We start from the raw sequence: 24704 nt of genomic DNA on the forward strand, positions 1-24704 counted from the left end.
AGTCTTTCAGGCTTTGGCTGTTTGTCCATGTAGAGTGATAAGTAGTTCCGAAAATGGTTTGGATGTGACTTGATCATTCTGATAAAAGCGATCTATCTGCACACAAGGCCTGTTAGTGGTCCCTGAAGGGACTGCCTGCCCCCAGCCAGGGTGCTTGTCAGACAGGCAGCTGCTGGTCTAGAGTACACCTTCTGCCTCAGCTCAGCTGTGAGAAGGCTTGCTTCTTTCCTTTCAGTTATGTAAATCCAAAGTAACAGTAGTTTTACTCTTCTAGGCCTCACGGAAGCCCCGTGAAGAGCGAGACGTGTCTCAGTGTGAAAGCGTGGCCTCCACCGTCTCGGCACAGGAGGATGAGGACATTGAGGCCTCTAACGAAGAGGAGAACCCCGAGGACAGTGAAGGTACCACCACTCTTCCGTCTGGTTGTGGCGTCTGCTGGCCCACATGCGTGATGGGTGCCTTAGTTGTTTGGCTGTCTAGGGATTGCTTCATTCAGGAAACGAGAACACAGCGTATTTATCATTCAATCACACGTGTATTTATGTAGCTCCTGAGATGGTCCAGGTGCTGCAATTGAAAGGTCTTGAAGGATGGCAGTCCTACCTGAGGCACTAAGTGCCGACATCCATAAGCTGTCACTGTGTCTCTATCGTTGCCACACATGTTGGTTCAGTCAGTACCTTCAGTTTCATTTTCCTCTTTCTTTATTTTATCGAGCTTGATTTATTTCAGCATTTATAAAGCTGAACATGTCATATTGATGTTTTCATGAAAAAAATGTATTAATGTCCCAGAGGCGTTGGCCAAAGAAATGTCAAGAAACTTAAATAAAATCCTTTATGCTTTTGAAAAATTAGTGACAACTTCCTCAAAAAGTAAATGTTTTCTTGATTTTTTTCGAATTAAAAAAGGTACCTAATTTAGTTTACATTACTATTAAAGTTTCTGTGAATTTCTTTTAACTGTCCTCTTCTCAAGTGGGGATTTTCACAGTGATTCCAGTAGCTTTTAATATGTTATATCTTAAACGTATTCATGTTTTATGTATGCAAATATTTTCTCTATCTCATTTGCTTTTTATCTTTTAATTACCAGAATTAAAGCTTTGCAGGTAATTAGAGCTGTTTGCATTTTCCTTTGTAGGCGCTTATGTTTTAAGCTTAAAAGGTTCTACACCTTCCAGGAGTTTTAGAAATACTAAATTCTGGTTTTTCTACAAATTGTTGTCATTGGGTTTTAAACTTAAAATTTATCTTGAAATGGGTTTTGACTTTGAGCAATAGTGAACTTTATTCTGTGAGGTTTTGTGAAAACCGAGGTCAGGTCAGTTCAGTTCAGTCGCTCAGTCGTGTCCGACTCTTTGCAACCCCATGAATCGCAGCACGCCAGGCCTCCCTGTCCATCACCAACTCTCAGAGTTCACTCAGACTCACGTCCATCGAGTCAGTGATGCCATCCAGCCATCTCATCCTCTGTCGTCCCCTTCTCCTCCTGCCCCAAATCCCTCCCAGCATCAGAGTCTTTTCCAATGAGTCAACTCTTCGCATGAGGTGGCCAGAGTACTAGAGTTTCAGCTTTAGCATCATTCCTTCCAAAGAAATCCCAGGGTATTGCCAAAATGGAGAGACCACTGGAGCAGGCTTGCCTGGGGCGAGCTGAGGGGCTGCAAGCAGTCTGAAGGGGTGGCTGGCATTTGGAAAGAGGTCCTCAGAGTTTGCTGACTTCAATAGGGTTGTAACTGGTAGCCAGTATTGCCTGGGTTATAAATGTACATGAAGCTTTTATTTCACAAGACTGGGTGGCTTAAACAATAGAAACTTACCTATTGTATTAGTGCTTAGTCACTCAGTCATGTCCAACTCTTTGTGACCTCAGAAACTTTAGCCCAGAAGGCTTCTCTGTTCATGGGATTCTCCAGGCAAGAATACTGGAGTGAGTTGCCATTTCTTTGTCCAGGGGGTCTTTCCCGCCCAGGGATCGAACCTGGTCTCTTCTGCATTATAGGCAGATTCTTTACCATTTGAGCCACCAGGGAAGCCCTTTAAATTAGGGTCCAATTTTTATGACCTCATCTAACCTTTATTATCTCCTTTTAAGGGCATTATTTCCAAATATAGTCACATTAAGGGTTAGGGCTTTAACATAAATTTGGGGGTGGGGTGGGACACAGTTCAGTGCATAACAAGGGCCAAGTCTATTTGTCATATGTATGTTTATTTCAGAACATGGAATCCTGTTGCATGGGCTGACATACTCTTAAAAATTGAACACCACGAAATGACTTTTTTCCTTCTCTTTTCTTCCTGTTTCTTTGTCTTTGTGTGAAGCTTTTTCCAAACTGTCAAATGAGGTTGTCAGGTTAATTACAACCTGGTATTACAGCAATGCTTCCGTGGGCTCTAGTGTGGACTGGCCTGGTCACATCATGCCATTTGTACGTGTGTGTGTGTTGTAACGTCTGGTGGTGCTGGTTTAGTCGCTAAGTCATGTCTGACTCTTGGGGCCCAGCGGGCTGTAGCCCGCCAGGCTCGTCTGTCCATGGGATTCTCTAGGCGAGAATACTGGAGTGGGTTGCCATTTCCTTCTCCAGGTCTTCCTCCCAACCCAGGAATTGAACCCATGTATCCTGCATTGCATGCAGATTCTTTACCGACTGAGCTATGAGGGAGATCCTTGGAATGATGACATCTGGAATGGTTTCCTATTAGTAGGAAATGAACTTGCCACCAGAATGGTGGGGTCTCCAGTTCCTTTGACTTAATTTCACTTGTCAGAGAAGAGCAGCAAGCACAGTGCGTTTTCCATGAGCCCTGATTGGTCTTAACTGCTCAGTTCAGGGAGACCCTGAAGCCACATGGGTTTGTGCCCTCAGGCTCTTGCGCTCGGGTGAGTGGAGATAGCTGCTAGAGGCCAAGTCTCCATGTTGGCTTCCTGAATGGGCGTCTGACCATATGAGTATCTTTCGTAATTCGATGAGTTACATCAGAAGGACCAAACCTTTGTTGTAATTTAGATTTTCTCTTGGTCTGAATCATTCTTTGAGGTGTTCTGAGGGGGAAAGAAAAAGACACTCACACTTGGCTGGTGCTTGGTAAAGCACTGAGACTTGAAAGAAGAAGATAACTGAAGGAGTGCTTATGCCAGATGATGTCATCTGCATAATCACTGACGTGTCCTCCAGGCTTTGGAGGAGAAATGACTTGTTAGTTTGTCCTCGAACTTGGCTTCCATCACTGTGTGAATAGAAATGATGCTGCTGCTGCCACTGCTAAGTTGCTTCGGTCGTGTCTGACTCTGTGCAACCCCATAGACGGCAGCCCACCAGGCTCCACTGTCTCTGGGATTCTCCAGTCAAGAATACCAAAGTGTGTTGCCATTTCCCTCTCCAATGCATGAAATTGAAATTGAATGTGAAGTCTCTCAGTTGTGTCCAACTCTTCGGGACCCCATGGACTGCAGCCCACCAAGCTTCTCCGTCCATGGGATTCTCCAGGCAAGAGTACTGGAATGGGGTGCCATTGCCCTCTCCGGAAATGAGGATGAAGTCTGGCTTTTTGTCTGCCTTTCAACACTGGTAACATCTTTCACCAACCATAATTGCTGCTGTCCATTAGACCTTATAACACATGAGGTGCTCTTCTGAGCTTTTGTCTTTTGATTTTGTTTTTGTTGTTGAGACTTGAGCTGTTATCTGAGTCCAGGCTCACACATGTAACTGCCTGTATAACCTTTGTATTTGGGCACCTAAGGGTTAACAGCATCCGAAACCGACCTGTGTCTCTCACCTCCACACCTCCCTTTCCCTCCAGTCTCCCCCTGGGTGCGTGGGTGCATCTCCTTAGATCTCCCCTCCTCCATTGCTGCCACCCCACTTAGAGCCACTGTCCCTTCCTTCAGTGGCCTCTGGATTGGTCTGCTTGCTGCTGTTTGTTCCATTATATTTTTTTTCCTCCAGAGAGCAGCCCGAGTGAACCTTGTAAAATACAAATCAGGTCAGGTCTCTCTGCTCCACCTCCTGTGATGCTTCTCCCATCTCATTCAGAATCAAAGCTGGAGGCCTGCAGTGAGGCGTGCAGCCTCCCTGTAGGCACTGGCCCTTCTTACGTCTCTGGCCTCTGGCGGCCCCTTCTGTTGCTCACTCTGTTCTTTTTTACTGTGGTTAAATGAGATAAAATTGACATGTAATGTTACACTAGTTTCAGGTGAACAACATAATGATTCAGTACTTGTACATTATGAAATAATCTAGTTCATCATCCAGTAAGTCTGGTTAACTTTCATCATTGCATAGTTACTTTTCTTGTGATGAGAATTTTTAATGTCTACTCTTGGCAACTTTCAGATTTACAACACAGTGTAATTAACTGTAGTCATTATGCCGTACGTCACATCCACAGGATTTAGTTATTTTATAACTAGGTGTTTGAGTCTTTTGACACATTCATCCCTTTTGCCTACTCCTCACCTCCTGCCTCTGACAACCACCAGTGTATTCTCTCTATTGGTGCTGTTTTCTTTTTAAAGATTCCACATGTGAGTGAGATCATCCAGTGTCCTTCTCTGTCTGACTTATTTCACTTAGCACAGCGCCCTCAAGTTCCATCTGTGTTGTCAGAAATGACAAGACATATATTTATATATGTTTACATATATGTGTGTGTGTGTATATACACACCACATTTTCTGAATCCTTTCATCCATTGACAGACACTTAGGTTGCTTCCATATCTAGGTTATTGTAAATAGTGCTCCAGTGAATGTTGGAGTGCATATATTTTTTCAAGTTAGTGTTTTTTTTCCCCCTTCAGATAATACCCAGGCATAGAATTGCTGGGTCATATGGTAGTCCTGTTTTTAATTTTTTGAGGAAGCTCCATACTCTTTTTCATAGTGGCTGCACCAGTTCCCTTCCTACCAGCAGTGCATTAAGGGCCCCCTTTCTCCACGTCCCCCCAGCTGTTGGCACTGCTTGTCTTTGTGATGATGGCACTGGCAGGTGTGAGGCGCCACTCCCTCTGTTTGCCCACTGTCCTCATTGCTGCGCCCAAGCTGACAACCCCAGGTGAGGGGCTTTTCCGCGTGCTCATTTCTTCCTGGCATGCGCTTCCCCACTTCCTTTGGGCCTCTGGCGATGTCATGTGAGTGCTCTCATGCCTCTGTACCCACTGGCTCTCAGTGAGTTCCATATTCACTGCGTTTATTACTACCTGATGTGTCAAGTGTTTATTGCTCATTCCCTGTTTCACCCTAGGATTTCTTCTCCCATGGCTGGGTTACCAGGACCTCAAACAGCTTCTTACATGGCAGGTGTTAGGCACATATTTGAATGAATGAAAGCATGAATTTGTCGAGTTATTAAAAATTATGTGTGAAAAGTATTTGTTCTCATATGATCATTTAAGTTTTTATTTTTACTGTTTTTTATATAAAAATGATACATTTATGGCATCCGAGTTTCCTATTTTGCTTAAAATATTTCTGCATATCTCTTGAGGTTATTTGTATTTCGTACTAGATTATCTTCTTAAGAGTTTTAAAAGGATTTATCCCATTTGGAATTCTTTTTCTGCATTATGTAAGGCAGCATTCGTGTTTTTCTCCCACCAAAGGACCAGTTCTGAGAAATCGCACTCATTAGCTGTTATCCTGCCTCAGAGATTTAGAGCACTGGCTCTGGCATGTATCAGTTCCTCACGTCCATCAGGACCTGTTCCTGACCTTCTCTTCTGTACCACTGGTTTGTCTTGTCTGTCTCTGGGGCAGCCCCAAACGTGTCGTAATACATTGACTTTGTAGTGAGTTTAAGTGTCTGAGGAGTAAGTCTCTCCCATGCTGGTAACATTTTCTAATTTTCTTGAATTTTCTCAGGGACTTATTTTTTCACATAAATTATAAATTGATCTTACACACCTTTGGGATTCTCATTGGAGTTATATGTATTAATTTTAGGGAGATGTAAATTTTTTGTGTTGTCTTGTAATCTATTTTAAGAAAATAATCGAAAACATAATGTTGAAGTGAGTATCTCTGTGTCCTGTTCATAGCAGTGTCGCGTTGAAAGTAGCCCAAGGGTTCAGTAATAGAGGAAAGGTGACGTAAACTTAAAGACATGTTCACAGCCACTCATTCATTTCACACCGCATCAGGTATGTGAGCCCGCTCTGTGCCAGGACCTCGGCCTTGTGCTGGTCACTAGGACTAAATGAAAAGCAAAATGTGTAATCCTTACCCGTATGGTGTTCACAGGCTCATGGGAGCAACAGCCAGGGGTCACGTAATTGTGAACAAAAGTAAAATTGTAGCTGCAGTCAGTACATGTGCTGTGGAAGCCATCAGCAGCAAAGTTCAGCTTTGTTGAGGTAATCAGAGAAGGCTTTTTTTTAAAGCATGTGGTAGTTGATCTAATATCCAAAGGAAAGAGTAGATGAAAGCCATTCAGAATGTGTGTAGTCAGTGGTAAGGGATGCATGGACCTTCAAAGAACTGAAAGAAGACCACAGAGGAGGCGGGGCTGCAGAGAGAGCTGGCAGCTCGCAAGAATGGCCACACCCAGCAGCTTGGGACTGGATCCTGGGAGCAGCAAGGCTCCTGGAGATGTTTTAAGCGGGAGAGAGTGGGAGTGAGTTTTGGTAAGATTTGGCTTTTAAATTCACTCTGGCTTTGTGGTAGAGAGGAGTCTGGGGTGGTGGTGAGAAGAGTCGTTTCTGGAGTCAAATGGCAGTTGTGAAATTGAATAGAAATGGCTGGATTTGAGGGATATTTTTAGAGAGAAATCTGTAACTCATCAGGGTGCAGAATCTGGAGATAAATGAGAGGAGCGTGTGAAAGATGACTCCTGGGTTCCTAGCTTGTTTGCTGGATACTAAACTCTAAAAAAGAGCTTGATTTGAGACTTGGGAGAGTTGAATACCAGTCCAGAGTAAGACACAGAGAATTTGTAATTCCTTTGTGACATCTAGGTAAAAGCATTAAAAGTACATGTATGAGATGGAACAAATGGTGGGAAAGACCAGTGTTACAACAAATTAAATGACAGAACCTATGTAATATTGTCCTAGAGCTTTGCTATCCAGTGAGGTAGCCACTGGACACCCGTGTGGTGGTTGAGTTCTTAAAATGTGATTGCAATCTTCCCTCCACCTGAGGATCCTGCATATGCGGGTTCAACCAGCTGCGGGTCCAAAATATTAAAAAAAAAAAACCCAGAAGGTGCCCCAAAGCAGAATTCCACACTATGGCAACTATTTACACAGCATTTGCATTGTTCGTACAGCTCTTCAGACAGAAGTTTTATTAGGTATCATAAGTCATCTCGAGATGATGTGAAGAGTACTGGAGGATGTGCATAGGTTGTATGCAAACACTACGCCCTTTTATACAAGGGACTTGAGCACCCGTGGATTTTGGTATCTGTGGTGGGGTGTGGGGGTTTTCCTGGAATCAGTCCCCTCCAGACACCAAGGGACAGCTGTCGAGAAAGTTGAGATGTGCCGAAATGTGAAATAGCAAATTTTGAAGACTTAGTACTAAAAAAAGGTAAAACACCTTGTTACTAGGTTTCTATGTTGGTTATGTTTAAAATGGTAATATTTTGCACATATTGGGTTAAATAAAATTATTGTTGAAGTTAATTTTACCTGTCTCTCTTCTTACTTTTTTAACGTGGCCTCAAGAAAAATTAAAATTACAGATGTAATGTGCATTAGGTTCCTCTTTGGATGGTGCTGTTCTAATGTCAGCTCTCCTGGGTTAAAAAAAGCAGAGACAGGACTGGTAGAAATAAATCAGAATGTCATCTTTTATGGAAATGTTTTTATTTAGTTTTATTTTTTAATCTATCTTTTTCAAATTTTGTATGAATTATTTTTGGACATTAAAAGCTTTTATGCTTTCTGTTTCCAAAGACTGAGGCAATTTGAGCTTTCCCTTTCGTACTTTTTAGAAAACTTGTTTTCCCAGTGCTGTGGTACTTCAAGGGAGGTCATCACAGGAGGATAACTCATCCTAAACAAGTACTTTCAAGCATGGCTTCTGTCACCACCTGACACATGTTCATTATCAGATTTTTATGCTGTATCATTATCTTTAAGGTGCTGAAAATAGTTCTGATACAGAAAGTGCTCCTTCTCCTTCACCAGTTGAAGCTGTCAAGCCTGGCGAAGACAGCACTGAAAATGCGCCTCCTCGAGGGACTGCTGAGGCCGCGGCCGAGCTGGAGGCCACCCCTGATGCCGTGCCCAGGCCTTCTCCCTCGCCGGCAGCTGCGAGCACAAAAGTGGCCGAGGATGACAGTGTGGAAGCCCCGGCGAATGATAGCATCACAGTGGACACGGCCGAGCCGATGGAAGTGGAGCACGAGGAGCACGGGGCTGAAGGCACTTCTGCTCTTGACCTCCCCTCTGCTGCCAAGGCCGATGCTGTGGATGTTGAAATGCGGGTGCCAGAAAGCAGTCCATCCAGAGTCGAAGGGGACCCCAAAGACAGAGACCTGCAGAGGAGTGGCGAGAAGCCGGAGCCTGGAGAAGACGATCTAGGGGTGGCCCAGCAGCTGAGTGCCCCGAGGCCCGAGCCCCTGTCCGACCACGATTCCAGCGCCACTTGCAGTGCAGACGAGGACGTGGACGGGGAGCCCGAGAGGCAGCGGTGAGGCTCCCTCCTTGACCTCCCCCGTCTTTATTCTGCTGGTCGCAGACTGAACCCGGGGTGGTGCTGGCTGCCAAGGTTGCTCCTGTGTAAATACTGGCCAGTGAGAGAGTCTGTCTGCTTTTACTGTTGGGTTCTGATGCTAGTCACCTGATTAACCAAAAAGAACTGTGTGGTCGTTATTTTTTAAAGAAAAAGACTTTAACTTCTTTCCGTATCAATTGTTAGGTACATCCCATATGATAGCAGAGAATGGCGGTCAGCTCCCAGAGCTGTGACCAGAACCGCAGTTGCCTGCTGCTGTGGTGGCCGAGCCATGTGACGTGGTGGTGAAGGGGCAGGCGGGAGGCGGGGGCCCCAGCTCTGCCCTCGGATGGAATGGCCTCGGAGCGAGGCCACAGTGCCTGCGTGTGAGATGTGCGAGATGCTGAGGGCAAAAATGGGGACTGGAGGAAAAGTGTGTTAGAAAGCATAATCTGATTCAAGTTGGTGGTGATTGTAATGGTCACCTTTTTGTATCACTTAAAACGGTAGATTATTCATATTTGTAATTTAAAGTACAGTATGATACAAATTAACTTATGTACTTTTAGTCAAATTAATATTATAGAAATACAATCTTTATGGTTTTTATAACATTTGCTGTAAAAAAAATAAATTTTTATAGGAGTAGATACTACCTTCTTTAGTATACTCAGTTTCTTGGGTGTTTACTTTTCCCTGAAAGAAATGCAGTCACCTAGAATCACAGTACCTAGAATCATTTGTACCATGTTGAATTGATTGGTGCAAACTGTAGAATGAATTAGACCAAAATGTCATTTGACCAGAAACCCAACTCAGCTCTTTTTTTCTATGTTCCCCCTTTTTAATAAGAAAGAGGCTCTCAGGAGACAGCCAGATTCTGCTCAGAGCTCTGCTTCTATAGTGTGTCCTGGTGTCATTGTGCTTTCGGTCCGTTTACAGTGTATTGTACATCTTATATACTAAAGAATGGGACTTGATACTAGAATGGTATTGAACATAACAATCATGATTTCTCCAAGGAGATTTTTATGTGGTAGATAATAGAATTTTAATCAGCAAAAATAGAAATAATATAGGGCTCCTACTTAACCATGGTTTTTCAGAAAATTGAAGGTTCTAGCATTCTTCTTCTCATGTCTCAATACTGTGGATTTTAACTGTTCCAAACTTTAAACATAAATGGATTCAAGCTGTATGGTCCTTTTTTAAGCATGTTTTACTGAAATATGTCATCTAAAATAAGAGTCATGTATTCTGTGCTGTTGGCTTTAGTGACTTATTTATAAATTTATGAGTGAAGGGAAAATTAGGATGGCAGTAATCATAAAGGGGAGGAGCACCTGAGGGCTGACTGTGATAGTGGTCATGAAGTTCTGACGTTCCTTATCAGCACATGGTACTCTGTGGATGATCCTCTAGTTCACTTTGCTTCCAAGCTGGCAAAATGACACTTTCTGTTGTTTGTATCTTTAATAATATCTTGATTCTTTGTGTAAAAAGTTGTTTTCTTTTACACATTCCTGTTTTCCTACACATTTATACCTTTTCAAATGTTCACCTTTCCCGGTAACTGACAACACTGGGAAATATGATGGCGCCTGTAAGGTATTGTGTTCCAGTTCCTCTTCTGGACATCCTTTACTCAAGTGTGGGTCCTGAAACTAAGTGAAGTGGTGCAGTGTGCGGTGGCAGAGGGTGAGCGGGAGCACGGGCTGGGTGGGGAGCGCGGGCAGCCATGTGAGCTCAACCTGCTGTTGCCTCGTGGGAGTGCTGCCTCTGTGGTGCCGTTTCTCCCCAGTTTTCATGAGAAACCAGGAGTCTGGAATTATGGGTGAAATTTTTTTGTTGTTTCTATTTCTTTTTTTTTTTGGTGTTGCTGGGTCTTTGTTGCTGTGTGCAGGCTTGTTTTCTCTAGTTGTGATGAGTTGGGCCTGCTCTCTGTTGCAATGCGTGGGCTTCTCAGTGAGGTGGCTTCTCTTGTGGAGCTCAGGCTCTAGGCTCAGGCTTTGGTAGTTGTGGTGCTCGTGGGCTTAGTTGCCCTGTGGCATGTGGGGTCTTCGTGGACCAGGAATGGAACCCACGTCCCCTGTATTGACAAGTGGACTCTTTACCACTGGACCACCAGGGAAGTCCCTGGGTGAAATTCTTGATTTTAAAATGATGGTGGTTTATTCAGATGTTTTAAAAATACTCTCTCATCTTAGCAAAACACTAGTTTGTAACCTATGTTAATGGTAAATTAGGACCTGACATTCTCTAATGGCCCTTGTTCAGATTGTTCTGTTGGTTAGATGCAGATGAGTATCAACCTATAAATTAACATTAGATTTCTTTACCTGAAAATTTAGCCTTGTAGATTTTTTCCTTACTATTCAAATATGTAAGGTTAATGTTATATATGTGTGTGTGTGTACATGTTAACTTACAAGGAATTATGGTGATTGTATGTTTAAAGTCTTGAATAAGAATATATTGATTAGTCATTTTTAATTGCATTTTCAGAATGTTTCCTATGGATTCCAAGCCTTCGTTGTTAAATCCCGCTGGGTCTATACTGGTCTCATCACCCATAAAACCAAACCCACTGGACCTGCCTCAGCTTCAGCATCGAGCTGCTGTCATCCCACCAATGGTAAGTTTTCAACGTGAGTAAGAAAAGTAGAGTTGAAAACAAAGACCTTTAGAGACATTTCTTCTTTAATCAGTGCTTGATTTTTTTTTTTTAATTGTAGTAAAAATCATATAACATGAAATTTACGTCTTAACTCTTACGTGTGCTGTTCAGTAGGGTTAAGTATATCTATTAAACCATCACTCTCCCCTGCCCCCAGCAACCTACACCTTTTTACTGTCTGTTTTATGAATTTGGCTACCTACAGAAGTGGGCTCATAATACAGTGTTTGTGTTTTTTTGTGGCTGTTTTATTTCACTTCGCCTAATGTTCTGAAGATTATTCATATTGTGGCACATGTTGATTCTCCTATCTTAAGACTGTGTGTATAGACCACATTTGATTTATCCATTCATCTGTTGAATGCATTGCTTTTTCAAATGAATTCATGTGAGAATTGATTGAAATGATCCATTTCCAGTTAAGTTAAAAAGAGAAATGTGGTGCTCTAGCCATAAATGTTACTGAGTTTTGTGTTTGTTTTGTTTTGCTATAAGATAATAGTAAATATAAATAGTGTATCTAGATGTTGAATGTTTAGAATAAATTATAGAGGTTATGGTTAGCTTTAGTATACAGTTCCAAACCTAGTTTTATTTGCATATTATCTTATTAATCTCTGTGAATTTGACTCCCTTTTGATCCTGAATTCTGGTATTGGGTATTGATCCTTAGTTATGTTCTAGCTCTTTATTTCAGAGGATAAAAATTTGTTCCCTAGGTCACATGACAATACATAAAAGTTAAGTGTGTGCCTCTGATAAATAGGCTCACCAAAAAAATCATTAAACATTTGTTCATTCGTTGATTTACCCAAATGGACATAAATTGAGGGTCTGCCGAGTTCAAGGTAACATTTTTCTTATGTTTTGTGGAATGTCATAATCTCTGACTTCAGAAAATTTAGAGATTGGTCTTGATAATAAGACATAGAAGCAAATCCTGTTTCTTGTTCTGCCTCAGTTTTTAGAAATTCATTTATTATAATTGGAGGATAATTGCAATGTTGTGTTGGTTTCTGCCATACATCAACATGGATCAGCCATAGGTGTACGTATGTCCCCTCTGCACAATAAAAATTTAAAAGAATTAAAATGTGATGCTCTGTTAGGTTGAAAAATATACTATGAGCAATTCAGAGGAAGGAGTACTTCCTGGTTAAAGAGACACTTAAAAACTCTTCATAGGAAATAATGTTTTGATTGGACCAACGCAGTTCATTTTGCTTTATATTTATAGTAAAAGAAGGAGAAGGCACATTTACATATAAGCTAAAACCCAAAGGCAAGAAAATTATGTGTGTATTATGAGTGCAGTGAAAAATCCTACCTACAGCAGTGGAAAAAACTGTGGGTCTTTAGGTCACAGGTTGTAAAAGGGTCTGCTCTCTGCTAGTCCCAGGATGCGCATATTCATGCCAGAGCAGCTTGGATTCTTTTCTTTATGAGGTGGGAGAGACAGAAGACAGAGAAAACAGGAGTCTAAGTTGCCCGTTGTGTCAGTGATGTGCACTGTGAGAGCGGAGCAGGCGGCAGCAAGAGGGAAGGCAGGAGGGATGGCAGTGTGGCGTTGGATGGTGGGGCTGGCTTGTCTGAAGAGAACCGCATCTTATGAAGTTGGTGGTGGAGGGGAGGAGATGGGTGAGGCCATGGTGGCTGCCAGACTTCTGGCTGAAGCTGCTGGGGTTCTGCTTTGTACGAGAAGCCAGAGAAGTGATCAGTGTAGCAAATGAGAAGCTCCATTTTGAATGTGAGTTTTGAGGTGCTTTGAGATAGCTGAGTGGAGTTGTTAAGGGCAGTGACTGTGGAACTTGGAGAAAAATGTCTCAGAAATATTTGCTTATGAGCCATTAACATAGAGGTGACATTTAAATCCACAGGAGTGGGTGTGAGCACCTATGAGGGTCGGGAAGAGGGTGGGCCAGACCTGAGCCACCAGGGGCTCAACGTCTTAAGTTAAAAGCAGATGGAAATACTGTGATTTCTGACTTTGATTTCTCTTAACACAACTTTCGGAGAAGGCAATGGCACCCCACTCCAGTACTCTTGCCTGGAAAATCCCATGGATGGAGGAGCCTGGTAGGCTGCAGTCCATGGGGTCGCTAGGAGTTGGACACGACTGAGCGACTTCACTTTCACTTTTCCCTTTCATGCATTGGAGAAGGAAATGGCAACCCACTCCAGTGTTCTTGCCTGGAGAACCCAGGGGCCTGGGGGAGCCTGGTGGGCTGCCGTCTATGGGGCACACGGAGTCAGACATGACTGTGAGGTGATTTAGCAGCAGCAGCAGCAACACAGGTTTGGGATTTATATCGTGTTCAAATCTGAAAGTAATTGTTTAGCATTTTAAGCATAAAGCTTGAAGATTTCTTTGATTAAAAAAATGGTAAAACCACTTCAAGCAGTCAGATTATATAGAAATAAGGGTTACTTGCAACAGATGGTAAAATGGCTACTTTGTTGGTGTCTGGCGTATTTAGATTTTTTCCTCCCTGTAGGTTTCCTGCACCCCGTGTAACATCCCGATCGGGACCCCTGTGAGCGGCTATGCCCTCTACCAGCGGCACATCAAAGCCATGCATGAGTCGGCACTCCTGGAGGAACAGCGGCAACGGCAGGAGCAGCTGGACCTAGAGTGTCGGAGCTCCACCAGCCCATGCAGTGCCGCCCGGAGCCCCGGCAGAGACTGGGAAGGTGGGTAGTGTGCGCACCGCCCAGGACACAGGTGCAGGTGGTGGGAAACAGAGCTGCATTTGAAACCTAATGGCGCTGTCCTGAACAGATAAAGTTCCTTACCTTAACCTCCGTTAGACTGTCAAGGGATGTCAGTGTTTTTGATCACTGAAGGATGGCGGTGATGTTTTCAGTAGACTTCTTGTTAATGTGAATTTTGTGATGTTCACTTTACTGCTGATGATTGTGTACTGGCTGTTCTTTCTGCTGTGTTCATCTGAGTTTTCAGAGTCAGTGAGAATTACCTGTCCTCCAAGCAAGTCAGGGAAATATTCTAAACCTCTGATATGATGAGATCAACTTGGTGTAGCACAGTCGATCAGACCTTGACTTACCCCTCACTATGGTCGTGGGCAAGCCACTTGACCTTCTCAGCTTTAGTAAAGTGCAAATAATACATCTGTCTGTCTAATCTAGCTATATCTTTGCCTTTCTGAAAACGAATGCACATTCAGTATTGTTTTATAACGTGTGGTTCAGCATTATTTTACATACAGTATGATAATTTACAGCAGTAGTATATTAGCACATGCATAGTGTAATAGACACCTTGAAGAGTGCTGTTATCCTTTGTGTCACTGTTGTTACTTCAAGTGACAGATTTGAGTTGTGCATGTTCTTTTTAGTTGGTGCATGATACACTTAGTTTCTTTTAAAACAAGAAGAAAGGGAGCCATTACTAAATTTTAGTTAATTCTGTTATGGTTAGAAAACGGCACCTAGTAGTCAGTAGTCTGTAGTAGTAGTCTGGTTGATAGTAACCGATGGACTGCCTAGTACAACACACTTAGAATATGAGACCATTAAAGTCTTCTCTGACTATGGTTTCATTTTTTGTAATGATTCAGTAGACTGTTGGTAGTACCTTGTATAAGATAAGGGCTGTTAGCTATAGAACGCCATGCATTTCAAGGACTGTTTAACGTAAAAGTGGAACTGTCGTGCTTAACTGACCCTGCTGACTCCTTGTCCCTGTCCCACCAGGGGTAAACGGTTAGTTACTGAACGTCCTGTGTCAGAGTTTTACATATAAGATTGCTAGTGTTTTAAATATAAATCTTAGGCTATTAAAAATGGGAACCAGATTAATACCCACCATGGCTATATGTATAATAGGTGCTAAATGAATATTTCTTGAATGAAAGTAGAAAAAATATTGTTAACTTGTGAGCTTTTAGTATATTGCCTCTAGAGAATCCTTAATCCCTAACTCAGTAATTGACATAATGTGTACTCAGCAATTACATGTTAAAGGAATGATTTAAATGGAGTAGGATAAAAATGGATTTAGCAGAAGTACTTGTCTTTTGAGGATTCCAATGATGAGAAAAATCTGTCAGTATGAAAATTATAAATTATAGAATAATTTAAGTCTTTTGATCTATCCCTTACATAAATGATTTAGAATAAATTTTTTTAAACAGAATTAAAATGTGGAAAAACTAACATTCAAATAGTGTTTTCTGAACTTATGCTAAAGCTTAGCATTTTTCAGCTGACAACATCTGAATCATTCTAATATGTCTGTATAATTGTTTTAAGAACTGAGGCTCTTTTCTTTATCTCCGTTACAAGTGGGTTATATTGGCAGCCCCAAGTTCTGAGGCTTCAGACTGTGAATTGCATTTCTCCATGATCAGTCACATTAATCCATGTGGTTTAGATCTGAATGGTATCCTTTTTTAAATAGTGATACAGTGGTGTTAAACCCAAACTGTCATTATTTATGTGATCAGTATGACACCAAAGTGTTTGTTAATATGACATCACTTTGGTTCAAGGTGACTCTACAAACTGGGGTGGTTGATTACATTTTATTCTAAGGTTAAGTTTTGTTTTAGCTAATCTAGCTAGTATGTTCATCCAGTAATTCGTTTAACAAGTGCTGAAGGCTCTCCTGAATTTATAGCTATTTTGTAGTTTGCTTAAAGGATAATCTCCCAAATAACATTTATATGTTTGCAATTAACTCACTTGTATGTAGAGTGTTTGATAGGAATATTTTCAGTGCAGCATCATAGAATAGTTTATAGAATGGTAAATACAGTGAGAATGAGTTCTAACATATAAACCATTACCAACTGGTGTTGTCCATGTGAGGTAGGAACACAGTTCTGGCTTTTCCTTTCACGGGCTCATTTAGAAGGTAATAGGCAGCACCTGTTGTCCACCTGTTGGATTGTGTTCACCTTCTCTTTATGAGACAGGCGGTTTAAGCCTTTCCATTTGTAGAAAAGCTTGAAAAAGCCTCAGAGAAAAATTGTTCTCATTTTCTAGTAACATTTATACAAGTTGACTCCTGCTTTAGTTGGAAACCTTTTTTCTGCAGTGAAAGAACTCAGACTTGACATATGTAAAGGTAGAACTTCACTTCTAATGAAGTGAAGTTCTAATGCAGGTTTTAACAAAATCCAACCAAAATAAGAGTTAATGCTTCTGTGCAACTGAATCTAGTTTATCTTTTTTATTTTTTCAACTGAGTACGTGATGACTTAAATGGTTGTATTTAGAACCATCTAAAATTTCATCTTTTTATTTAACACTATTATGACAAGTATATTTATTTTTATGCATGTTTATAAACTTATAAAGCCATCCTTCACTGAATATATATATATATATAATGTGCTCTCACGTTAAATTGTCTAGAAAGGGAGACATTTTTTTTTGTAGTTGGTTTATTTTGTAAATCTGCACAGTATTAGGACACTTATTAATCAGTCAGAGAAGGAATGGGTAGCATCATCCTGATGGTGTCCCCAGAGGCATCTGAAATTTCTGCACCCAGTGCTCAGGAAGCCATCACTGCACTGCGGCTCAGAGCTCAGGCCAGGAACTGCACTGCTGCAGGAAAGTCTCCAGCCTTGGTTGGGCAGTTAGGGTGTGAGTCTTTTGAGCCTCAGTTGCCTCCTCTGTCAAACGGTCTTAATGATCTCAGTCCTGAGAGCTTAACGAGATACTTCCTGTAGTCTTCAGTGCTCTGCCCATAGTACAGATTCCTATTAGCTGATGTTACTTTCACTGTTTCCGGTTTTTAAAAAATACCTTAATAAGCTCAAGAACGTTTTAATTGTGCTAGTCAATTCTCTACTTGAAACCAGTCACAAACCTTCCACTTCACAATGAGAGGCGGGAGACCTTCTCTTTAGAAAGGACCTGTGAAGATGCCATGTCACTGCAGTTAAGGGAGAAAGGAATCAAGCAAGAGGGCTATTGTTGAGGGAGAAGGCAAGTTATTTTTCACAGGGGAAGATTATCCACCTAGGAAGCCTGAAGAATTAACTGAGAAGTTATTAGAGCTAAGAGGAAAGTTCATTAAGTTTCTCAGAAAAAATTGGTATACAGAGATTTGTATTTATCTTTCTTGTATCTGCAGAAATCAGATATATATATATATTTATACTAAATATAAATACTAAACAGATGGTTTTCCTCACAACAAAATAAAAAACATCTATTAAAATTATATGAAATTATGAAAAATGACCTGTATGAAAAAATCAACGTTCCTCAATTGGAAAACTCAGTATAAAATGTCAAGTCTCCTGTAAGTATACATCCAGTGAAAATTCCAGTGATACATTGGGGAGGAAGTACTCAAAATGATTTAAATTTAGATTTATCTGAAAGAACAAGTGGATAAAACTAGGTAAGCAAAAGAATAAAAGATGAATGGGAATTTGTTCTGGCAAACGTTAAAATGCCACAGTTTAAAGTGGTTTAGGTTACAGATGATTTTTACTTTCTTTTCTAAAATTATAGTATGTCAATTTTACTTCCTTTAAAAAAAGAAAAGATGATATATATATAAAATATAGAAAATTATATAATTATATATATTTGTGTTTTTTCTTAATATGACTGCATATCTGATATGCCCTTGAAATGCTTAAAGTTTATTTTTATACTTCATGTGGAGGTAAATTAGTAGAATAATTTTCATTAGCATTGTTATAGTAAAATTCATAAGCTTGCATAGCCATTAAAAATGATTTTGATCTGCATCTTTTGAAATCCTTCTTCCGTTTCTTGATTGCATTTATTTCTCTAATACTAAGCAGTGGGCTTCAAGAGGCTAATTATAAAAGTCAAAATCCTCAGCATTCTGGTCTCTAATTCAGGGTATACTTGAATTCATAGAATGGCTGGATAATCCGTTGTTTGCCTGTTGTGATCTTTATTGCATGTGAAAAGACTTGATTCTCCTAATAAGAGGACAGAGAAGTTCTTTGTGCTTTGAAAGAAGAAATTGTCATCGGATTTTTGTGGATTTCATTAGGTCAGAGTACTGGTGCTTACACAGAAGATTTGGATGTGTAGGGTTTTGTAACCTAGACCTCTATAGTAGTATAGAGTTGGATCTGCCTCTGGACAGTGTGGGCTGGTCCTGTCACACTTGCTATTTCAATCTGGGGTTCTTCCCTTATGTTGGTAACTTTAACTTCCATAGGAAAATCAGTCGCCTATATGCCCTATGCTGAGGCCACACGTGCTCTAGAGCAGGAGGCACAGATGCACAGTACCGCGGCCAGGTCAGCGTCACCGTGTAGGCTCTCTCCGCAGCCCGGTGTGGGTGCAGTCCGTTCTAGTGGCCCGCCAGGTAAATACCGATCCTCCTGCCGTGGCTGCTGGCCATCCACCTACACTGCTGGCAGGGGTGGTTTGCTCCCAGGACATGTCCCTGCTATTTCAGAATTCCTTTCTTGTTTCTCTGCATCCCATCTTCAGTTGTATTCAGTTGAGATTCACTGGGCCACTGGGAGGTTTGTGTTCATACCTGTATACTGTGACGTTGACTGCCTGTTCTCCTATGAGTACATGTACTTTGTGAAAATCTTGAGATCCATCCCCTGCTAAAAAATATTCCAGTGTCTATGAGAGTCAGAATCAGTGTTTCTCAAATTATGCAAGATGCAAAGAGGACATATAACTGGCTGTCAGTCATATCTGTATATTTTCTAGAGTTGTAATATCAGCTGTCCCTAAGAAATACCCTTCTTTTCACCTCCTGTGTGAGGTTCAAGGAGTGGTGCAAAGAGAGAAAAAAATCACTAAAGATTGCCATTTGCATAAGCTGAACAGAAATAGTCTGAAATGGACATCAGTCTAAAAGCTCTGGTTTGACAGGGAGTTGAGTATTTCAGTGTCACAGATACCATTTGTGACCTGAGTATGGATACAGATTTAATCTAAGTGAATTCATCTTGCACTTACAATTGAATTGTGATTGAAGAAATAAATTGGGATAGGTGGGAACATCACAAACTAGGAAATTGACTATTTCGAATAATTTTTTTCTTCCTTTTAAAAGTCCTCCAGCCTGCTCCTCATCAGGTGATAACTAACCTCCCTGAAGGGGTTCGGCTTCCAACAACTCGGCCCACTCGGCCGCCGCCTCCTCTCATCCCGTCATCGAAAACCACAGTGGCTTCCGAGAAACCATCGTTTTTACTGGGAGGCTCCATCTCGCAGGTAAGAGGGCTTCTCTTCCCAGGAGATTCTCTGTTGGTTACTGTTTTGTAAAGATTTTCCCTCCCTCCCATATTTATTTGTCAGAGTCTAAATGAAAATCCATTTATGACGAGACATTGACTTAAAAATGCAGCAGTCGCTTTGTCTTCCATGGCACATGCAGGTTTGTTCGAGTTAGGTCCCCAAATTGAGTGAGTGTGTCATGTGGCCACTCAGATCTCTGTCTGCTTAATCAGTGGTTAGCTAATGATCAGGGAGCTCTGTGCCCGAAGGACTTAAATTCCCCAGTCTTTACCAAGGGGCTCATCAGCCAGGCAGCCGACAACACTGCCTTCCTCCTCACTTCCTGCTATCACAGAGCCTTGAGGTGGGACCACACATGGTGAGGACACACGGCCTTCTGGAGTCTCCCCTGGCCGGTGTGCAGCCTGCACACGTGTATGGCCTTCTAGGTCCCCAGGGAGATGCTGGACCTCTGCAGACCCCTGTGGACATCTCGTTCTTTAGCTTGTCCTTTTTGTGGGGAGGTGTGGGGTCTACCTCAGAGGATGCAGGATCTTAGTTCCCTGACCAGGGATGGAACCCTCACCCTTTGCCATGGAAACATGGAGTCTTAACCACTGGACCACTAGGGACGTCCCTCTTACAGTTTATGGTTAGCCTGATTGTTTGCTCTGACTGCCTCGGCCAGGGGAGAAGTTAATCCATTGACTCTAATTGTTTCTGACAAGCCTACACCTGCTTCCCCACCCCATCAGGCCAAATCAAGACAGCTTTGCAAGTGGGGTCTCTTAGAGAACCGCTCAGCCAGTCTGATAATGACAGTCACCTGAGACTGACCCCCCGTACTTTGATGTGACCAGAGCTGTGGGTTCTAAGGGCTGAAGCAGACCGGCAATGGGGGTCAGCAGAGCAAGTTCACAGGTCACAGAGCTCACAGTTCTCACCGGAGTTCGCCGTTTTCCTGAATAAATGCTCCCAGATTTCTACAGGTCTTTGGTTATAGAGTTGGAAAAGAGTTCTTAAAGGGCTGATTCTTAACCTTCCTGCTAGTTTTCTGGTTTGGTTGCGTTTGTGGAGGAGGGTCTTTGGAAGTTCTTCCTCCACCATTTTTTCAAGGGATAAATGCAGTTAATAATAAATGCAGTTAATAATAATAGCTACATCTGAGGGTATGGTTAAGTGTTTTCAGTTATGTAATTTGTTAATAATACACATCAATCTACCTAAAATTTAGGGTGATTTTGGAAGATGTCTTGCTCCTTTTAAAAGCTTTTAAAATTTAACCAATCTGCGACGAGGATTTTCTTGCTTTATGTATACTTATTCTTAGTTTTGGTGTGGGGGGTGGATGGGTGGTAGGTTTTCTAAACAGCAATGTGTACCTTAACTCTAGAGTTGACCTTGTGAAGAGACAGTGTTATTCTAGTCCTTTAACATTATTTTTAGGGAACACCCGGCACTTACTTGCCTTCTCCTAATCAGGCCTCCTACGCCCCCGAGGCAGCGAAGCCCTCAGCAGGCTCCATATCTCTGGGACTGCCGCGGCAGCAGGAGGCCGCCAAGCCAGGTCAGTGAGGAGGGGGGGACCGTGGCCGCTTTTGTGGCGCACCAGTCGGGGACTTGGCACTTGAGCTCATTCTGTCTTGCTCTGGCCCACAGCCACAGTGCCCTACATCAAGCAGGAGGAGTTCTCTCCCCGAAGCCAGAACTCACAGCCTGAGGGTTTACTGGTCAGAGCCCAGCACGAAGGGGTGGTCAGAGGTAAGACACACTGTAGGGCAGAAATATACTCTGGTCCCCAGTAAATGGGTTAAGGGAAGTCAGTAATATGTTTTAAAGATGGGCTCTTAAATTAGAGCCTTTAAATTTTCTTTCCATATAAAAATCATTTTAAAACTTTGAAATTTTGTGTTTCTGCAGTGCTTTTTAAAAATTGTGAAATTATTTTTAAAGTATGTTTCAATAAAACACTGTTCCTTTTGTGCTGCTGTTCCCCTTTTTTTCTCGTCTCTCCCAAGCAGGGGCTGGTTTTGTTGGCCTGTTTTTCTTCTAGGTGTGGGGGTGTAATTGGCTGATGATTCTGTTGTTATCCAGGTACCTCAGGAACCATTCAAGAAGGAAGCATAACTCGGGGAACACCCTCTAGCAAACTCTCTGTGGAAAGCATCCCATCCCTCCGAGGTTCCATCACCCAGGTCAGTTGTTCTCCTTCCCAAGACCCAAACCACAGCTGGTGAGAAAACCAGAAGTGAAGTCTCAAGTGGGTTGGCCATTCTAGCACAAATTTTGTGACAAAGTTGTTCATTGTTCTGGGATTTGGGACAGGTCTCAGTGATAAACCTGTGATAAACCTCAGATGATAAACCACAAGCCAAATCATCTATACTGTGTTTCATTGAAAAAGGTGGATTATTTGCAGATTGTCAGAAAAAACAAGTTATAATTGATGCAACTCTGCCTGGCAAAGCTTTTAACATGTGTTCAGCTTAAACAGAAATTGAGAGGAAAATCATAAATTGTTTGCTTGCTTTTACAAATTGTCGTCTTTTTCTTACAAATTTTGAAAAAACTTGACTACATTTGCATGAGTTTAGGCCTTAAGACAAATTTTGTTTCTGAGAGTTAAGTGCTTTCATAGTGGTTTGACTTTGAGGTGGGGAAGAATGCTGACTCAATTCATATACCTGTTGGCATTTTAGGAAGTTTTGCATGGCAGGGTTCAAGGACCAAGGTACAGTCTTCCTTTATAAAACATGTCCGGTTTCCCATCATGTGCTGGCCTTTCTTATTTGAGGTCATGGCTTGATCTGATGCTTGGTGTGGCAGGTTACATTTTCTGAGCATTTGTGTCCTGTCAACTGAAGTGATGCTCATGCTGCCTGTGTCTGATTGAATGGCAGGGGACCCCAGCTCTGTCCCAGGCTGGCATACCCACTGAGGCATTGGTGAAGGGACCTGTTTCTAGACTGTCCATTGAAGAGAGCAGTCCTGAGAAAGGCCGGGAGGAAGCCGCCTCCAAAGGCCATGTTATTTACGAAGGCAAAAGTGGACACATCTTATCCTATGATAGTAAGTATCGCCTCTCCACTCCAAGGCTGGTGCTGTCACATGTGACAGGGGTGTGGGGCTGGCTCATTACCTGCTGGCTTTGGGAAAGTGAGTTTTCTTTCCCCAAGCCCAGGTTTCCTCTCTGTAATGTAAAAAGGGTTAACGTGAGTACTTCTCTTGAAACTTTGGTGAAAAATTAACTGAGTCAGTCAGTGAAAAGTGCTTAAGAGCGCGGAGCCCAGAGTAAGTGTCCCCTGAGTGGTGGCTCCCCACTGCCAGCTGTGGTCATTAGATTTAGCCTAGGAAAAGAATCTCTGTTTAATAGAACCACAGCTAAATGTCTGCTCAGCAAAAACAAGTCCCTGTGAATGCTATTTGACCCCCTTCTATTTTAAAGGAATGCCAGTTTTACTTGTTAAGGAGTAGATAGTAGTCTGATCATCCTAGAAAGAGTACTGAATTTAAATTCACCTTAAATGTAATTGTTTTAATGCCTGTCTCTAAACATTCATCTTTAGATGTGTTCATGAGTTTAAGTTTCAGCTTGCCCACTGTTATGAGCAGTGTGCTGAAATCGCACTGTCCTGCCCAGACATGCGTCTCCCCTTTTTCCACTGTGTCCACCCTGGCTCAGCTGGCGATGACTATCATCAGTCGCATTGCTGTATCCAGTGACCCTTACCTGAAATTTCATGTGCCCAGATCCCTTTTCAGCAGTTTGATCGCCTGCTGTCTGTAGTACCTGTTAGTGGTAACTGCCATTAGTTAACCTGGACCCATCACTATTGTTAAGTTCCTTGAGGGAAAGGACCTAATTTACACCCTATATCTGCAATCCTGGTTTATGCCTGACCAGTAAATATATTTGAATGAATGGAAACATTTTTATAAATATCATCTACACAGAGGTAGGTATGTAGTAGATTAAGACCAGTTTTTGTATTACCTTCATGAGATCATGAGATCATGAGGTTAAAGTAACTTATTTAGGCCTTGGGCTAATAGGCCTTGGGCTCTATCCGAGCAGTGCTTGTGTCTGTGTTCTGCAGATATTAAGAATGCCCGAGAAGGGACAAGGAGTCCGAGAACAGCTCATGAAATCAGTCTCAAAAGAAGCTATGAATCAGTGGAAGGAACAATAAAACAAGGGTTGTCCATGAGGGAGTCTCCCGTATCAGCACCGCTGGAGGGTAAAGTGTTTCCAGAGCTCTGTTTAGATACATTTAATTCTGTACAGCCAGTTTGCATTGTTGGGTTAGGTTGCATTTAATATGTCATTTCTACCTGAAATTTATATCAATCTATAAATGAAACATATCATGTAGTATAAAATGTATAATAGTAATTAATATACTAATATGAAAGTTGTATTAGTAAACATTTAAATTCATGTTCATCTCTACATATAAATCAAGCAGTACATGACAGTGAAGGGGGAAGTAAAGACAAAATTGATCTTATCATAGGTAACTGTTAGAATGCTCATGTAATTTGTAGATTGATCCTGTTTAAGTGAGTTTAAAAATGTGAAGTTCATCATGAGCATTTGTTTTTATTGTGGGGCCGGCAGAGTGGTATATAACGTACAGAGCAGAGACGTGTTTGAATCTCGCTCTTTCCTGGTGCGTCTGTCTGTGCCCATCTCTTGCTCTGTCAGTTGAGGGCTTGTGCCTGCAGTCATGTAAGGAAGAGAGACAGCTGTGCAGCCCTGTGCTGATCATGTGGCATTGCCTTCATCACACAATCACCATGGTTTGTTTTGTGAATGGTTCACTTTCCTTAAGTCTTAACCTGACTCAACTGTTCTGTTTTAATCTAGATGAGAAATGGGAAACAGGGTAAGAATTCCTCAGTCTTGAAGGCCTGTTGAAATTTTCTAAGAGCTGAATTTTCTCTGTAGTTAAAAAAAAATTCTTACTTTCCTCGATTCAAATTTGTTGGCAATGTAACATGAAACTTCTGAAAAGGTTATTTACATGTGTTTTGTTTTGGTTTGCATCTTTAGTGTATTTTATCTGTTTTTGAGGTATCCATCTTTCATGTTTTTCTCTTCAGAACTTAACAGTGATTTCCTAACCCTAACCCTCTGTATTTTCTCTCACCTTGA

The 24704-nt window shown here is 41.8% G+C and overlaps 1 protein-coding gene across 21 annotated transcripts in view; it reads left to right on the forward strand.

The window, feature by feature from the left end:
- The window catches only part of NCOR1 (nuclear receptor corepressor 1), a 115230-nt gene that overhangs the window by 64517 nt on the left and 26009 nt on the right, over window positions 1-24704 (forward strand). For 15 of the 21 annotated variants that reach the window (XM_070774356.1, XM_019980591.2, XM_070774355.1 and 12 more), the window contains 11 exons: window positions 275-401; window positions 8091-8643; window positions 11173-11302; window positions 13840-14035; window positions 18525-18674; window positions 19386-19546; window positions 20996-21116; window positions 21209-21310; window positions 21644-21744; window positions 22450-22618; window positions 23647-23787. In XM_070774356.1, coding sequence (XP_070630457.1) covers window positions 275-401; window positions 8091-8643; window positions 11173-11302; window positions 13840-14035; window positions 18525-18674; window positions 19386-19546; window positions 20996-21116; window positions 21209-21310; window positions 21644-21744; window positions 22450-22618; window positions 23647-23787 — 1951 coding nt within the window. The remainder of the gene's footprint in view (window positions 1-274; window positions 402-8090; window positions 8644-11172; window positions 11303-13839; window positions 14036-18524; window positions 18675-19385; window positions 19547-20995; window positions 21117-21208; window positions 21311-21643; window positions 21745-22449; window positions 22619-23646; window positions 23788-24704) is intronic. The other 6 variants (XM_070774367.1, XM_070774374.1, XM_070774368.1 and 3 more) reach the window with 4 other exon arrangements.

Source organism: Bos indicus, chromosome 19 (assembly GCF_029378745.1).
Source record: "Bos indicus isolate NIAB-ARS_2022 breed Sahiwal x Tharparkar chromosome 19, NIAB-ARS_B.indTharparkar_mat_pri_1.0, whole genome shotgun sequence".
In the NCBI taxonomy this organism is placed as follows: domain Eukaryota; kingdom Metazoa; phylum Chordata; class Mammalia; order Artiodactyla; family Bovidae; genus Bos; species Bos indicus.